This window comes from Peromyscus eremicus, chromosome 8b, assembly GCF_949786415.1.
Source record: "Peromyscus eremicus chromosome 8b, PerEre_H2_v1, whole genome shotgun sequence".
Classification (NCBI taxonomy): domain Eukaryota; kingdom Metazoa; phylum Chordata; class Mammalia; order Rodentia; family Cricetidae; genus Peromyscus; species Peromyscus eremicus.
Genome location: NC_081424.1, coordinates 36,179,962 through 36,197,852, shown reverse-complemented (window position 1 = coordinate 36,197,852; position 17,891 = coordinate 36,179,962). Strand labels below are relative to the sequence as shown.

General features: G+C 46.7%; 1 protein-coding gene across 1 annotated transcript in view; it reads left to right on the top strand.

Annotated features, from left to right (window-relative positions):
- The first annotated feature begins 5,331 nt into the window (after positions 1–5,331).
- Positions 5,332–17,891, top strand: part of Map3k5 (mitogen-activated protein kinase kinase kinase 5) — a 211,882-nt gene continuing 199,322 nt past the window's right edge. Inside the window, exon 1 of the mRNA XM_059272686.1 lies at positions 5,332–5,818. Within this exon, the coding sequence (XP_059128669.1) occupies positions 5,359–5,818 (460 nt within the window). The 5' untranslated portion in view covers positions 5,332–5,358. The remainder of the gene's footprint in view (positions 5,819–17,891) is intronic.

Here is a 17,891-nt window from a genome sequence, read left to right as displayed (position 1 = left end):
CTTATGTAACTACTTCAATGAAGTTATTCGACAGTTTTGTACATTCATTATCCATTATACAAATCCATTATACACATCCTGGGCTGCCCCCTCTGGAGAACTACTGACCCATTTTCTGTCTCTGTGAGATGTATTTGTCTTTTCTACGCTCCATACTACTGATATGTACATATCTGTTATCCTTATCTTTTGTGCAGCATGTTTTGATGATCCGGTTATTGCTTTTATTTTTATTCATACAGTTTTTATTAAGGAAAACAGCTTTATTAAATCATAAGTGACTCCAGTAAACTACACATATCCATGGTGAACAGCTTGGAAAAATTCAGAGAAGAGTCAATGTAGCAAACTTGAGACCTACTATTCTTAGAAAGGTCAGTGTTCAAGGTTGGATTTCTGAGCATTTCCTTCATCCCCTGCTAAAAATAGCTTGCTGTGCCTAAACTGTGCAAAGGGCATGGTTCATGCTGGGCACCTGCTTTCCTTATGGAGTCTGGAATCTTTGTGAATTCCTGGGTACCCAGTTTCTGAGCTTTGCTGGTAGGTAACATTTCAGGTGCATTGTTACCACGTACTGCATGTGGGAATTGTGTCCTGGGTAACTTTGCTGGGAAAACTCCTAGCTAGAATCTTGGGCCTGATTCTTCTGGATGTAAGTCCGAACCACATGCTGAGCTGTGTAAGACCTTCCACTTAGAGGAGATCTTGAGGTAAAATTTTACATAGAATAAGTATGAGTACTTATGCATTGCTTCTACTACTCAAGTTCACGGATTGGGTCTTCCATAGTGTCTAATCTGTTGCTAATTGCATCTTATTAAAACTAAATTTTAATCTGGGCATGGTGGCATACGCCTTGGATCCAACATTTAGGAGGCAGGTAGATTTCTGAGTTTGGGCTAGCCTGGTCTATAGAGAGGGCTCCAGGACTGCCAGGGCTACATACACAGAGAAATCCTTTCTCTAAAAACTCAAACTGAGACTAAAGAAGGAAACAAACAAATTTTAGAAACTGTTCCCACACCATTCCATGTGGTTCTGTGTTGTTTTTCTCATCAGTATGCTTATGCCCTCATTTGCATCCTGTATTTTCAATAACCAATAACCGTATTGATGTCTCTGGTACCTCATCTAGTCCTTTCTGTGATTGTATTTTGCTGATTTTTCTCTTTATTAAGAGTCATGATTTTTTCGTTCTTGTTTGAGGAGCTTTGGCACAAGTCATATGTATTTTACCCATTGCATACTCTTGTTATAGCTCTTCCAAAACCTAGATTTTTCTGATTAGATTTTTCTGATAAGCAATTAGTTATTTCGGGGTGAACTTTCTGGTTTTGAAGCTAATCTACGCCACACCTAAAATGCCCTTTAGAATGCTCCGCTCTCTTTTAAGTTGTGGTATTTGGGGATCTTTTTCGAATGTTCCATGTCTTCTGTGAGGTCCTCTACCCTGGCTAAGGGAGGGTAGGGTAGCACATTAGTTATCCCTGGATCTGTGTCAGCTGAGGGATTTGTTCATTTTAGATCCCCCTGATACTTAGGCTGGGCTCAGAGGTGGCTCTTGCCTGAACTGAAGCATTTTATCCTATACACGTGCTGAGTAGCAGTCACCAAAAGACTTAGAGAGTCCTGTACACACATTCCTGAAATTCTTCCCGGCTTCCTTCTCTCAGAATCTAACTGCCTCAGCCTGGAAGAAATGTAGTCATTCTGTGCATCCCAAGGACTGCTGGCCTCGGTTTGCCACATCACTATCTAGACATTCCTTCTTATCAGGAGGTTCAGCTCTTTCATTCTCCATTGTTTCCTTGCCCTTCTCTGCGATAGTACAATATTTAAAAAATACAAAATGGTGGGGGGTGAATATAATCAAAGTACACAGTATGAAATTGTCAAAGAAGTGATAAAAGTATTTTAAAAGAACAAAATGTAGACAACATGCTGCCACTTTCTTAAGGAAGTGAAATGTAGCTTTGGTTTCTCACTACTCATTGAAAAAAAAAAACTAGAAAAAACAGGGGTGGGGACTCCAGTAACAATGTAGTCTCCTCTCTCTCTCCTCCTCTCTCTGCACGCACACACTGGTAGAACATGTTTTTGTGTGTGCATCTGCGTATTCGGGTGCATATGTAAGTGTGTGTAGAGGTCAAATGTCAACTCTTGAGTGTCTTTCAATCACTCTGATCACATCTGATTTTTTGAGGCAGGATCTCTCCTTAGATCTGGAGCTCATCAATTTGGCCAGGCAATAAGCTTCAGGGACCCACCAGTCTCTGTCCTCTCCTGGCTCCCAGGGCTGAGAACTCTGGGGCACACTGTGTGCCTGGCTTTTTTAAGTGCTGGAGATGGGGTAGGGGCTCCCAACTCCGGTTCAGACACTTGCATGTCCCCAACTCTTGAGATAAATCTTTATAAGTGGGATTTCTATGTCAAGCATAAATGTATGTGTAATTTTGCTAGATATTAACAATGTCTCTTGACAGTTTTTTTTTAATTGTATTTTTTTGTTTTGTTTTGTTTTTTTGAGACAGGGTTTCTCTGTGTAGCTTTGGAGCCTGTCCTGGATCTTGCTCTGTAGACCAGGCTGGCCTCGAACTCACAAAGATCCGACTGCCTCTGCCTGCCTTGCTAGGTAGCCTAGGCTGGCTTCAAACTTGTGATCTTTTTGGCTCAGTCTCCCAAGTGCTGGGATTATAGGCATGTGCCAACATACTCATGATCGTCATTATTTTCCATTCCACCAGAAATGAGTGTCTATTTTCTTACATCCAGTCTCAAAATGTGTGTTGTAAAACTTCAGGAAGTTTGCCAATACATTTAGCAAAAGTGGTTATATTAGCATAATTTTTAATTTGTATTTGTGAATAGAGCAGGGCTTCTTTCTAGATAGGTTAAGAGTTACCTGTATTTCCATGATCATGAATTGTATATGGCTTTATGTTTCTTTCTAAAAAATTTTCTAGGGGCAGGAGAGATGGCTCATTAGTTAAGTGCACTTACTACTCTAGTAGAGGACCACAGTTTAGTTCCCAGTACCTACATCAGGCAGCTCACAACTATCTGTAACTACAGCTCCAGGGGTTCTGACGCCTGCTCTCTGAGGGCACACCCACACACCCACACACCCACACACCCACAGGCAGACACAAGTAAAACACAACTTTGAAAAAGGATATTTTTATCTTTTTCCTACTTTTAGAAACTCGTGACTGGGATATCGGTCCCAGATAACATTTTATTTATCTACTTTACGCTACATTTGCCATGGAAAGATTTTGTTATCAAATGTATGTTTCCCTTTTAGATTTTTGAATACCAGTCCTGAAGTTATTTTTATTTCTATGTTGCAAAATACTTGCCCTTACAGGTATTAAATATTCACTTAGTTCCAATTTTAATAGGTAAGGAAGCCTGGCTGGTGTATGGTGTGGGGAAATGAACCCAATCTGGTGTTGACCTTGGGTGGCTTGTTTCCTCTGGACTCATCGAAACATGAGAGACTTAAGACGCACTTGTAAGGCAGCCTGGCAAAGCGTGCTTACTACTTTATAAACTGGAGGTGACCATGCTATTCGGTAGGAAATGAACTTAGTGACTGCTGCAGAAGAACTTGAGTGGCAGATGAGCCTCCCAGGCTTCCACGGTTTGGGGAGTACAATAAAGTCACAAAAAGGAAAATGTTATTGTTTGGAAACTATCAATAAAACGATGTAACATTTAAGAATTGGACATTGCTGTAGTCTGAATTTGTTGCTTCCCCCAGGCCCCCTCACACAACAGCACCAAGTAAGGCTTCGGGGAGCTTGGCACAGAGTTTCCATGTTTCTTCTTTTATAATTTGACTCACTAACCTCGAGTTAGGAAATCCAAATCCTTTATCTCTTCCAGCTTGCCCTGGCTTTCCTAACACAACTTAACAGCATTCTGGAAGAGTTCTCTGGGAATTTACACATCTGGTTTTGCTTCTCAAAATAAGTGCAAGCTTTTTGATTGTGCTCAAACCCATTTCTTTTGTGTGTGGTTCAATTTAAAAAAAAAAAAAAAGGAAACAAATCAACGTCTCTCTTTCAACTCTGGATGATAATTTTCCCATGCATCTTCTATGTTAAGAATCTGGCATTTTTTTTTGGGGGGGGGGAAGAGGATTTTAAACGAGCATATGAAATCATTCAGCACTGAAGCTAATCAATTACTCATTAACGAGAACAGCGTAAGCCACTGGAAATTTTACAACGAAAAGTACCAACGGCTGCCACGATAAATTTAGCCGACCATTTCTAAATTTAGCGTCCCTGTCACTTATAAACCACTTTCCACTTGAGGCCTGGGCTCTAGGGAGCTAGTTGGGATCCTCCCGCCTCTCGGCACGCGGGTCACCCCGGCGCTTCCAGCGCCACGCGCGGTTCGAGTGCGCGCGGCCCACGAGCGGACCCGTGCGAGGCGCGGTGGCTGTGTCCAGCGCTGCCACCGCCTGGTGGGCTGACCCCGATAGTACAAGCTAGAGACACTTGTTAGCACCATCCCGCAGGGGTGCGCGCCTGGGGTTTTTTTTTTCAGCCCCTTTTGCAGGTTCTCTGAGGTCCGGGAGCAGTGTGCTCGGTCCAGGCTGCAGCTTCCCAGCAACGCCCTCCCCAGGGGCGGGCCCTGGCTCACGGTGCTGCAAACGAGTGGGCGGCCGGAGGCGGGTGGCCGAGACGACGAGCGGCTGCGAGGAGCTGCTGCCAGACCGACGCTGGGACTCGGAGGGCGCGGCGATCCGGTGAAAGAGGAGGGGAAGGAAGGAGGAGGCGCCGGAGCCGATGCAGGGGAGCTGCCGCCGAGCAGGGAGGCGGGTCCTTTCGGGTGCGGCCACCGCGGTTCCGGGACGCGGCCCGGGGCAGCCCGCCCACCGCGCGTAAGGTGTTCTCCAGGTAGCGCGCGGCACCCAGAGGGCGCCCTCGCCCGGCCCGCGCTCCGCCGGCGACAGCGCGCGGCTCCCCGAGCGCGGCGCCCTTGAGCCGCCAGCGGCCGCGCAGGTTGGCCGCCGACTGGTCCGCCCGCCAAGAGGAGGAAGCTCGGTCCCTTCCCGCTCGCCGCGGCTGGCGTCCCCACCCCGCGGACTCTCCACCCTGCAGCGGGCGAGCGGCGTGGCCACGGAGGCGCCGAGGAGGGGCGAGCCGCCTCCGGGCAGCGGCGTGGCCCCGGGGGACAGGGCGCCCGAGCGGAGGCGGCGGCGCGGCGGCGGCGGCGAAGGCGCGGCGCGCGATGGCAGCTGCCTAGCCCGGCGTGCGCGGAGCAGCCCAGAGCTGTGGCTGGCCAGGCGGTGCGTCTGGGCTGGGGGACCCCGGGGTCGCTGCCGCGGCAGCCCGGCAGGCAGAGATGGGCACCGAAGCCGGCGAGGGCATCACTTTCTCCGTGCCGCCCTTTGCGTCCGCGGGCTTCTGCACCATCCCGGAGGGCGGCAGCTGCCGGAGGGGAGGAGGAGCGGCGACGGCAGCGGAGGGCGAGCCGAGCCAGCTGCCTCTGCCACCGCCGCCACCGCCGGGCAGTTTCTGGAACGTGGAGAGCGCGGCCGCTCCTGGCACCGGGTGCCCTACTACCACCCCCGGGAGCAGCGCCACCCGAGGCCGGGGCAACTCTGGCAGCGGGGGCGGCCGGAGGACCACCGTGGCATATGTGATCAACGAAGCGAGCCAGGGGCAGCTGGTGGTGGCCGAGAGCGAGGCCCTGCAGAGCCTGCGGGAGGCGTGCGAGGCGGTGGGCGCCACCCTGGAGACCCTGCATTTCGGGAAACTGGACTTCGGGGAAACGGCCGTGCTGGACCGTTTCTACAACGCAGGTGAGTGGCAGCTTCCTCGCCGTGGCCGCCGAGGTGTTTCCCCTGGCCGTCATCGTGGAGAATGTTTTGTTTTGTTTTGTTTTGTTTTGTTTTGTTTTCATGGGCGGGAAGCAAGCTTCCTATTTGCATCACGCGCCTTGGGAGCCCCAGAGAGGTTGCGGGACTATCCGGGCGCCCGCCGCTCCTAGCAGAGAGGGTGTGCTGGTGCAGGAGACTGTATTTGTGCGGGAGATTCGCTGATTTATTCGCTGTCCGGCGGTGGAGCCCCTGGGTCCAAGTCCAAGGCTTGAGGAACACCTTTTCAGCATTGCGAGATAATTGTTTCAATCAGTTCTCGCCAGTCAGAGTATCGTTAGGTTTGCTTCTACACACACCTGTGGCCCTCCGAGGTGCTGTTCTGTTCTCGGTGCCTTCTGGGGAGTACGGAACGCCCTATGCCAAGCAGTCAGCCGCGTGCAGAGTGTGTATGTGTGTGAGTTTTCAAAGCGTGGCCTGACCTTGCCCAGCTCATTTCACCTTCAGGTTTCGGTGACTTGAATTTCCCATCTTCTTACCTATTTGAGCGGTCAGATAACTACATCCTAGAATAAAACTACACCAAATGTGTGATCTTTGTTTAGAATTTTGCCCAAAGAACCAGTTTAAAAAAAAAAAAAAATACCACCCTCCCTCCCCCCATATACTGTGGTAGTTTTTGGAAGGGTTTATAGTTTAACATCCTTTAAAGAGTTCCTATGCTGTTTTAATGACAGATTCGGTTGGCCATTAAAGTGATTGCTAGCACATCGTCTGTGGAAGGGAGATGTCTCCCTTCTTAGCCTATTTCAGATTTCAGAAAGTGTTAGCGTTCTCATGGCTGAAGCGATTAGCCAGCCGTCTGTCAGCAAATGTCAGGAATGGCAACGTGCTACTGAAACCCAGTGAAACCAAGTCAACAGACGTGCTAATTTTTATAATGGTGGTGGTGGGGAACCCGGCTTTGTCTCTTCAAAAACAGTAAGCTGCTTAGATTTGTGATCGCGGGTCTTACATTTCAATCTAATTCTCTTTACAGCCTTTCTTCCAAACACCTGAAGCAGGCTTATGTCTGTTTTGGAATTCAGCCAAAGCTGAATATTTTAAGAACAAGAAGAACTTCATGTTAGGGAAAGCCAGACTAAATAAACCAGGAGTTTCTGGTTTGGGGTATTTTTTAAACAGTCTGTGTCTTCATAACTGAACATGAATATAATATATTATAGCTTGGCTCTCGCTCGGGGTGGCTAGCTATAAAAATTACATAAACATAACTTTTCTAAAAATTATAGCGCTCTTATTTTTGGATTATAATTTGGAAGGAGCTTCAAAGAACCAAATGATATGAGAGGAAGAAAGCCAAATAAAAACTTGAGCTTATTTTTATTGCAATGATAGAGTGGAGTGGGCATATTTTTCCTAGGAGTCTGGAAAAAAAAAAAATCTTCAACCATCAGCTAATATGAAAGAAACTTCCCTAACAAGGCTCTCCTCTGTTAGTCTAAATACCATCTCTTCGAAAGGGAGAAAGGTTAGAAGAGCGTGGACATTGGAACTCGATCTCACTTAATCCTGTGGCCAGGCTGGGAAAAAAGACTGTTCCTTACTTATCAGGTGGGATAACTAACCAGTCTATCGCTGGCCCTAGGACTCATAGGCAGTGACTGGTCAGTGCAGAGTACTGATCTTAGAAGTTCACAGGAGCCTCTGGCTGCCTTTATGTAGGGCACCTTGGCTATTAGAATCAAAGGAAGTACTCTGTTGGGGGATCCTGGAATCAAGAGCTGGCAAAGGTCTTCAGAGACTTAAGGTGCAGTGAGGAAACTGTGGGAAAGGATGTGCTCTGGGATTCCTTGTCAGTGGCCTACCTCGAAACCCATTGTTTCTTTCAACTTAGGCAGGCCTGAGTCTAGTCTCTGTCCAGATAGAAGATATCTCTGTCTGTCTGTTTTGTTTTGTTTTTCAAGACAGGGTTTCTACATAGCCCTGGCTGTCCTGGAACTCCCTCTGGAGACCAGGCTGGCCTCGAACTCACAGAGAGATCCACTCGCCTCTGCCTCCCTAGAGCTAGGATTAAAGGTGTGGGTCACTGCCGCCAGGCTGCTAGAAGATACCTTATTCAGCATGAAGCAGTGACGGAATGAGGCTGGTGCCAGTTTTGTCTTAACCCCTTGGTCTTTCTAAACCGAAGGCTTTGGGCTTGGATAGTAGTCAAACTTAGGTTTTCCCCTGATGTCTCAGAGAGTGGTCACTCTCCTTTCTTGGAGCTGGACAACTGGTTGTTTTTTTGTTTGTTTGTTTGTTTGTTTGTTTTTTCTGTCAGAGGCCCAGATAGTAAATATCTGAGACTCTGCCATCTTTCAAGTTTCTCTCACAGGTATCCAACTCTGCTGTGAGAACCATCATAAACAGTCTCTTAAGAAATGATTATGCCATTTTGAGTTTGGGGGGTCAGCTTGAGCTATCAGCCAGGGAGTCAAAGGCCAGCCTGAGCTACATCATGAGACTCCTTTTCAAACACCAAAACCAAACGAAGCAAGCCAAGAGAGTATGGATGTGGATGATCACATTGTATTAGTTGACAGTTTTAGCTCACAGGCTGGCTAGGCACAGAAACTGCAGGTCCCTGGGTCAGGGCCCTTTCTCTCTACCCCTACCCTACCTTCACCTGGAGATTGAATACTGATGATACAGGGCATGGCCCCTCCAGGTGGGCTAAGTGTTTATCCAGTTCTGCTTTGGGTCATATACTTGTAAGAAAGGCTTTTTGTGCCTTCCAGTAGGGTTTCTTTACTTGAAAAGTTCACCAGGGCAGAGGTGGAGAGAGAACTGAATCAAGTGTCTAAGATTCCTCTGAATTCAGTGTATCTGTGAAAGCAAGAAAGTATGAGTTTGGGAACAGGAGCTTTGGGGTCTGGATTCTGGTCCTGTTTCTTCTGTGATTTTGAGTGAGTCATTTAAACTTTTAGGAGACTAGATGGTTGGAATGATCTATTCTGTTCTTTAAATTTTCAGTATTATTACTGCAAATGACTCACTGTACCTCATAGAGATTTGTAACTGCTTGTTTATGGCCTGTCCTTGGTCCTGAGGAGATCAGAGAGTGTGGGAGGGTGGAGCCTGTGACTGGGCTGTCACAGAGTCACAGAGCCTGTGTGAGGGTCAATCAGAAGCCACAGATTCCCAGCACTCAGAGCTAGGGTAGGTGGGTTGAAGGGTAGTTTCTCTCTCTCTCTCTCTCTCTCTCTCTCTCTCTCTCTCTCTCTCTCTCTCTCTCTCTCTCTCTCTTTTCCAAAGATTTATTTATTTATTTATTATGTACACAGAAGAGGGTGCCAGATCTCATTACAGATGGTTGTGAGCCACCATGTGGGTGCTGGGAATTGAACTCAGGACCTCTGGAAGAGCAGCCGGTGCTCTTAACCTCTGAGCCATCTCTCCAGCCTCATTGAAGGTTATGCTTGTTTGTTTGTTTGTTTTGGTTTGAGACAGGGGTTTCTCTGTGTAGCCCAGACTGTCCTGGAACTCCCTCTGCAGACCAGGCTGAGATCTTCCTGCCTCTGCCTCCTGAGTGCTGGGATTAAAGGTGTGCTCCACCACTGCTGGGTCAAAGGGTAGCTTTTTAAAGGAGATGGCACCTGACGCCAGATGGGAGAATAAGCAAGGACGGCCTGACCTGGGTCTTGTTTTGTTGTTAATTCTTCTCCAGTGTTGGAAATCCCACCTTGTTCATGTGGGATGGGAGCTCCGCCACTCAGCTGCAGTAGCCCAGAGCCTGAGTGTTGGCACTTAGAAAGGAAGAATGGAGCCCAAGTAGTTCAGCTTAGTAGAATGAATAACGGAACAAGGAGCACTGATATTGTTAGAGCTTCCCCTATTTTGTGTGCTGGTGTCTGTTTGAAGAATACATTGGAATGGAACTTTTCACTGGATTCTGGATCGTATTATTATTTATTCTGGTTTGTTTCTGGACTATATTTGTCATTCTCTCATTCTGTCAAGTAAAGCTGATTCATGCTTAATTAGTGCTGTTGTGAAAAACACTTATGTGTCTTAAAGATAGTTATGGCCTTATACATAAGTGAGTCTCACTCAGAGATGGTAGATACCAACCTAAACCACACCTGCTTCGAGCTCCTTGCCTGGTAGGCCGTAAAATCCTGTAAAGGTTACAGGTGGCAGTGATACAAGGTGCTGCCTTTGTGGACAGACCTTAAGTGCTCAGATTTTGAACTTACTATGCAGTGGAGGATGACCTTGAACTTCCCATATTTTAACTCCTATCTCTTGAGTGCTGGGTTTACAGCCCCCCCATTTATGCAGCACGGGGGATCAAACCCAGGACTCTGTGCATACTAACTAGGCAAGCACTCTAGCAGCTGAGCAACATTCCCAGCTCTTAAAAACACTTAGTGGGCACCAGTTCTATGTGTATTGCTGGAGTGGCCTCCACTGTCTCTTTATTTTGCTTATGAAAATACTGAGCCATAAAGAAGCTGTACAGATCCATTCAGGTTAAATGATTTCCGATTGCTACACACCTTTTCTCAGCGTCAGTGTTAGAGGTGGCAGATTCCAGATGCCTGTCTTGCTAGTTCAGGCATATGGAACCCATTCGCTACTCTAAACATATTCAGGTAGTGATGTTTCTAATCCCTTACACTGGGGTTTTGATATACTTTTATGAGTCTTAGACCAGTGGCGTTTGCTCTGATGCATCATGTCCGTTGATAGGAAGAGCATCAACTCGGAGAAGGGGAGGGGCTGAGAGAGAGAGAGAGGGGATGCAGGAAAAGAAGGATGCTCCAGTGGAAGATGAGATGCCAGCAAGATGTAGGAATACTTTCACCTCTGTCAGCGCTCTTCCTCTCCTAACCCACTCAGGGCCTTCAACTCGCTGCCGATGTAAGGCTTAGGGACCTTGCTTGGCTCAAAGCCACCGCCTTCCTCTCGGTGGGCACTGGTTTAGATGGGCTGCCCACTTCCCTTTTCCCTGCCGTGAGCCATTATTGCATCTGCTGGGGCCTTCCTCTTAGCCTGACTCGCTGCAGATTGCAATCTCCTGCTCGCTGTTTCATGTTGTAGCCATCGTGGGGAGCCGGAAGGAAGCATGTGCTAGTTGAAATTTTAGGCACTTAGCTTTGCTATTTTCATCCACATTGTGTTTTCAGTGGAATCGAGTTTGCGCTAAAAGTGGCCCTGGGGCTGTCCTGCCGGAGTGCCATCTGACCTTTCCAGGCTTTGCCTCTGTTTGGCTCCGGCTCACTGTCTTAGGACTTCCAGTTTCGTTTGGTAAAATAAAACACCACCCTTGTGCCCCTCTGTCTTAGACTGAGTTCTTGAAAGTCTCGCTGCTGACTTCTGCATTTCTGCTTTCAAGTCCAGCCCAGATTTTGTAAGTATTGTCATTCACTCTGAGGGAGAAGATGAAGTGTGTATTCCTGATGAACCAGTGATTCCCACGAACCAGTTAAAAAAAAAAACTCAAGAGGACTGAAATGTACTTGCCCAACACTTTATTTTTCCAGCTAAGGATATTATAACATAGAGAAAGATAAAAAACAACAACAACAACAAACCCCAACAACTTAATACAATGTTCTTAAAAAGGAAAGATATTTTTATATTAAAAAATTAGGTCATCAGGGACTAGGGGGACGGCTTGGTGGGTAAAGTACGTGCTTCACAAACCCGAGGACCTGAGTTCAGATCCTCCGAATCCACGTGAAAGCTGAAGGTGGCAAAGGGAGTCTGTAGCCCTAGTTCTGGAGACAAGAGGATTGCATGGGCCTGCTGGCTAGCCAGTCTCGCTAAAATGTCGTGTTCCAGGTTCAGTGAGGGACTCCCATTCTAAAACACAAAGACACAACATGGAGAGCAATAAAGAGAGACTCCTGATGTTGACCTCTGACCTCTACATGTCTAAGCACAGGTAAACACACTACACACACACATATATACATGCATGCACACCTGCGCGCATGCACACATACTTAAAAAATTTTAAGCACACACTCATCCAAATTAGGTAGGGGCTGGGAAGATAACTCCATGCTAGAACACTTGGCCACCATTTGCAAGAATCTGAGTTCGGTCTCCAGCGCTCCAAACAGCAACACCATCCACACAACAGTGAGGATAACAGCCACAAGAAAACTCTTTAAGTGTGGTGGCCCAAGCCTGCGATCTTAGCACTTGGGAGGTAGAGGCAGGGGGATTGGGGTTAGGAGTAAAAGATCTTCCTCAGTTACAGAGCAGCTTTAGGAGAGGTATGGACAAACTCAGTAGTACTCATTTTTCACCCATAATGCCACGGGTGAGTGAAGACTTCATTTTGTCCATCAACACAGCAGTTAGTGTTTGCAGCCTCTGGCCTGAACTGCCCCGCGGCCTCATTGTATTTTTCACTGGCTCCAGTTCTGTAGAGAGAGAAGCCTCAGGACAGTTTTCAAAAGAGGAAACAATGGTTCAGTCCGTGGAAACCAAGCGACCTACCTACCCAGCTCTGGCTCATTAGACTTTAAAAAGGAATAGCCCCTGTGGGCACCCACACATGGTTTCTTCTTGTACTGGCGTGCCATTGGGTCTGCTCTTGCTGCCTCATCTAAACCTGGAGCACAGTACCGCCTCTTGGTTTCTGGAATAACTGGCTACTTGAAATGATTTTCCTAAATGATTTGTAGTAGGAACTTTGCAAGAAAAAACTGTGTTTGTGTGTGTATGTGCGCGCGCATGCATCTAAAAAGAAAAGTTCTTAGTATAAAAAAATAGATTCCTTCTTAGAGCTCCCATTTCTTACCCAAAATAGCCAACTACAGATAGTGATGACTGGCCTTGCTTCCTGTTCCTATGATCGTGTTTCTCTCCTTCACTTGGCTGGCCTGGCCTGCTTGAGACATTGTCAGCGGATAGCCCGAGCGGGTTCCCTCTCTAGGTGAGACCTACGTGGAGTGCATAGCACTGGCTTGTCTCACCAGGGCTCTTGGCTAGTGCCAGTCTCCTGGGAGTTGGCTGCTACAGGTCAGTTCCTCTGTGACAGCCACAGGGACTATCTCCTCCTTCCTGTTTCAGAGGCCTGGTTTGAGCCCTGTTTAGTTCCTGCTTGGGGCTCAGTTGGGTCATAGTTTCTTTGGGTGCAGTGGGAATTCCTAAGCATCACGCCCAATGAGTGTGCAGGTCTTTCCACAACAAGGTACCAACTCCGTGTGCTTTCTTAGGGTTTCTTCCAGCCGGTTTGTTCTCCTCAAACACCGGTCCAAATCGGAACAACCACAGAGGACTGCTCTTTTGGTCAGGGACTCCAAGGCTCTCTTTTCTTCCATTCTTTTTCTTTCTCTCCTCTCCTGTAATTTTTATATTAACTTTTTTTAAAAAAGCATAAAAACTAAGAGACAAAAAACATGCTGCCTCGGGCAGTTGTGGTGCACACGCTTAGTCCCAGCACTCGGGAGGCAGAGCTAGGCGGATCTCTGTGAGTTCGAGGCCAGCCTGGTCTACAGAGTGAGTTCCAGGACAGGCTCCAAAGCTACACAGAGAAACCCTGTCTCGAAAAAACAAAAACAAAAACAAACAAACAAAAAAACCCAAAACAACAACAAAAATACAAGCTACACCGTGGTGATTGTCTTAGGGGAGACAAGAGGGAAGAGAGAGAGAAAGAGACACAGAGAGAGACAGAAAGAGATAGAGAGAGAAACACAGGGAGAGACAGAGAAATATGAAGAGCATCCGCTGCATAGCAGGGCAGGCCCCGATGACTTAGTGCTAACGCAGACACACAGTGTCAGAACACACTCCTTCCAAACAAACCCCCTCTCTTAGTGGGAAATCATTAATGAGGAGAGCACCCGCCCATGGTACATGATTCGCTCATTCAGGAAGTTGTATTCCTTCACACGGGGAGTGGAAAATGCCCTGACCAGTCAGTGCTTTCTTGCACCCTTACCTCTTTCATTCACACCTGTGAACGTCTTGCTCAACCGACACACGGGAGAGCTGCCCTAGTAAGTATCAGGGAATGCCCGTCCATCCATTCACTGACCACAAACTATACGAAACCAAGTATTTCCTAAGCCGGAAAACTCTTCCTCATTTAAAAATCTTGAATACATTGGGGCCTGGGAGATGACTCAGTTTGTAAGGGGCCTGCTGTGTAAACAGGGGGACCTGGGCTCAGATCTCCAGAACCCACACTGAGGAAGGAAGGAGGGAAGGAGGAAAGGAGAGAGAGAGGGAGGGAGGGAAGGAGGGAGGGAGGGGAAGTAAAGGTGTGGCCGATTCTTGTAACTCCAGTGCCGGAGGGAGGGTGACTTTGTGGGGCAAGATAGGCAGATCTGTAACCTCACGGCCAGCTAGTCTAGACAAATCAATGAACTTCAGCTTCATTGAGAGACTCTATTTCAAAACACAAAGATGGAGAGCAATGGAAGAAAGATACCCTGTGTTAACCTTGTACCTCCACATGGATATCTGCATATGTATCCTCCCCCACATACATGCATTCACACTAACAAGTGTACACTACACACACACACACACACACTTTTAAAAACAATCTTGGTTATCTCAATTTGTTACGTAAAACTTGACCTAAGGCTGGAGAGATGGCTCAGGGGTTAAGAGCACTGATTGCTATTGCACAACTTTGTTGTGTTTTTTTGTTTTGTTTTGTTTTGTTTGTTTGTTTTTTTTGAGAAGGGTCTTAACTTTGTAGCCCCTTTCACACCGGCAATCCTCCTGTCTCAGCTCAGTGTTGGAATGATCAGTATGCACTGTTACACCCAGCTCAGATGCCTCTTGATGTCATAGTCAAGCTTTCTAATCTGTTTATTGTGAAAGGCATAGTTTAGAGCTGGGAGAACCAGGGCCAGGACTGTCGTTGTCATTCCTGCTTCCGGCGGCCACTGCTTAACCCCTCACGGTGACATTTCTGTGTATATCTTGGTCACACTGGTACATAGGTGATTTCACGTAGCCAGGTCAGAATCCAAGTAGGATGTTCAGTGCTATGTCGTTCACTTTTTTTTGTTGTTTGTTTTTGTTTTTGTTTTTCGAGACAGGGTTTCTCCGTGTAGCTTTGTGCCTTTCCTGGAACTCACTCGGTAGACCAGGCTGGCCTCGAACTCACAGAGATCCGCCTGCCTCTGCCTCCCGAGAGCTGGGATGAAAGGCGTGCGCCACCACCGCCCGGCGGTCATTCCCTTTTGACCATCTTCCTAGCTGAATAGAAGAGATCGATGCGGCGGTGTCTTGTCTGTATTTTAAAGACACATGACTTGGTCAGCATTAGTCAAGTGATTGATCAGGACTCAAATCTTCCCACCTTTCTAATAACCCTGGTTGTTTTCCCACTGTAACACTTGGTATATGTGCAGTGTGCCAAGCACTCATTGGAGGTGTCTTCTGCAGTGACCAACATTGAAAGCACCCGATCTAATGTCTTAGTCCATGATGGTCATAGCATCACTGTGAGGATTAACCGTGGTAGTAACACTACACTCTGGTCAGTGACTACTTACCAGTTTGATGACACCAACTTTCAGTTTTCTATCAATACCATTAAAAGAAGCAGGAGCCCGGGCAGTGGTGGCGCATGCCTTTAATCCCAGCACTCGTGAGGCAGAGCCAGGCGGATCTTTGTGAGTTCGAGGCCAGCCTGGTCTATAGAGCGAGATCCAGGACAGGCACCAAAACTACACAGAAACCCTGTCTCCAAAAAAAAAAAAAAAAATACTTTTGGCTGGAGAGATGGCTTAGTGGTTAAGAGCACTGACTGCTCTTCCAAAGGACCCGGGTTCAATTCCCAGCACCCACATGGCAGCTCACAACTGTCTGTAACTCCAGTTCTAGGAGACCAGGGGACCCTTACACAGACAAAACACCAATGCACATAAAATTAAAAAAAAAAAAGAAAAAGAAGCAGGAGCCTAGGCCAAATGCTGGTTTACCAGTTGCTTGGGCTCAGGCTTTTTTTTTTTTTTTTTTTTTCTTCTCCCCAGGCAAGTCTTGAGCCAGATTCTGGGTGTGAGAGTCAGAGGGATTAGAGATGAAGATAGAGCAAAGAAGCTATCCTGTGGAATGATGAACCGAGATGGGCTCTGATCATCACCCGTTCCTGCTTTCCTGAGTAGTTCTGTTTCTGAGTCTGATTGGCTTATCCCTGACTTGATAACACTTGTCCAGTAGTTCAGTTCTGATGGTTTTATTAACTGACTGAGACAGTAGATACACTGGAGAACTTTGAAACAGAAGATCTAAGTCTTTGGGAGTAAGAGGATTTATAATGTGTGACTGTTTCCATGGGAACAGCTGATGCCGAGGAGGTCAAGAATTCCCTATATTCCACATTCCTCCCTACTCAGCTAACTGGAAATAACAATAACAGCCAAAAAACAGCCTCGGGGACTGGAGGTGTATCTCAGTGATAGACCCCCATCTCTTATGGCCGGGGCCCTGGGATTGGTCCCAGCACCACTAAAGTAAATAAACAGACTTGCAAACCTTTTCAGTAGGAAAAAGAGTCCCAGGAAGGTGCAGCAGACATTCAGACATTCATGCAGGTTCTGCCTAAAGACCGCAGCTGTGAAACACGTGGACAGACCTGGGTTATTTCTCTTCTCTTTAGAGCCATCCAGAAGAAAGCCAAACACTCCCGCTCTGTCAGTTTCCCTTCCTGGGAAAACTCTTTCTTCATGGGAAGTCCTACTTTGTTCTATTGTAAACAGTGATTTTTTCAAATACATAGAACCACAACCTACACATATATGTCAAATATTTAATTAACTATTTAACTCTGTATTACACTGCACATGTGACAGGGTCCATGTGTGGAGGTCAGAGGACAATTTTGTAGAGTTGGTTCTCTCCTTCCCGCCATCTCCAGGTCCCAAGGATTGAATTCAGGTCATCAGGGTTGTGCAGCAAGTACTTTTACCTGCTAAGCCATCCTACCGGCCCTCTGCTTCATTTTTTTATGCACAAGTCATAACTAAGTTGTGGCTCAGCATCAACAATGTCTCCAATCCGTATTTGCCTTTTATTATCTAAGTGGAATTTTATTTGTTTACTATTCTCATTCTGGCCCAGCTATTCAGTAACGTGGCATTCAAATGATGCCATCTGCCTCCTGGAGCTGTTTTACAGATTGGGTAAGATCACACGTGTAGAGCATCCAGCACAGCATGCAGCACCCAGCAATCACGTTGTTTATTTGGGTATGACTTGCCTGAAATTATAAGGCCAGACTCATGTCTTTGGCATGTAGAACTTTACAGCAGTTACACGTCCTCTGAAATAGGTTTATTTTCAATCAAAAAATAAATAAATAAATCTGTCTGAAGCTGTGTAGAATACCAAGGCTCCCATTGATAACAACGGCGGTTTCCCAGCATAATAATGAATCTGGGTTTCCAGGCTCTATAGGAATCATCCTGATGTATTCTTAGTGGGTTTATTGCCACAGAGCCTGTATCTCTTACTACATCCAAACCTTGGGGACAGATATCCTGCTATTCCAATGGTACCATGATTCCCACCATGATTAGAAGCCTGTGCCACAGCACCGTGTTCTAGGGCTTTCTCAGGGCAGGATCAGGTTCAGATAGCGGGGGTTAGCAGACAGAAGGAAGCAACCATTGCTTTAAGTCAGACAAGGAGACAAGCATAGAGATGGAGAGACTGACCGACCTTCAGTCCAGGAAACTGTCAAAGGCATGAATGTGGGCAAGAGAGAGCATTAGGATCCTTTCACTCAAGGGCTGGGCTTTTTCACCCATCCTCTGGGAATTAATTATCGTTTGAAAGGTGAGTGTTCCTTAGATTGTCCTTCTATGGATTCGGCTGTTAGGCAGTGTCAGTGGGTAATGTGCACACCTGCTAGAAATGCAGATGTTTCTTTCCCCCATAGCAATACACATGAATACCTTTTGGTAGAGATTCAATTGATTTCTACTTTATAGAAAAACATGACTCCAATATTTATACCTACGGATCTGTCTTACACAGTATTGACCAGTATTTCATCTGTTAGCAAATTCATTTCTACTTTTCTGATTATGTG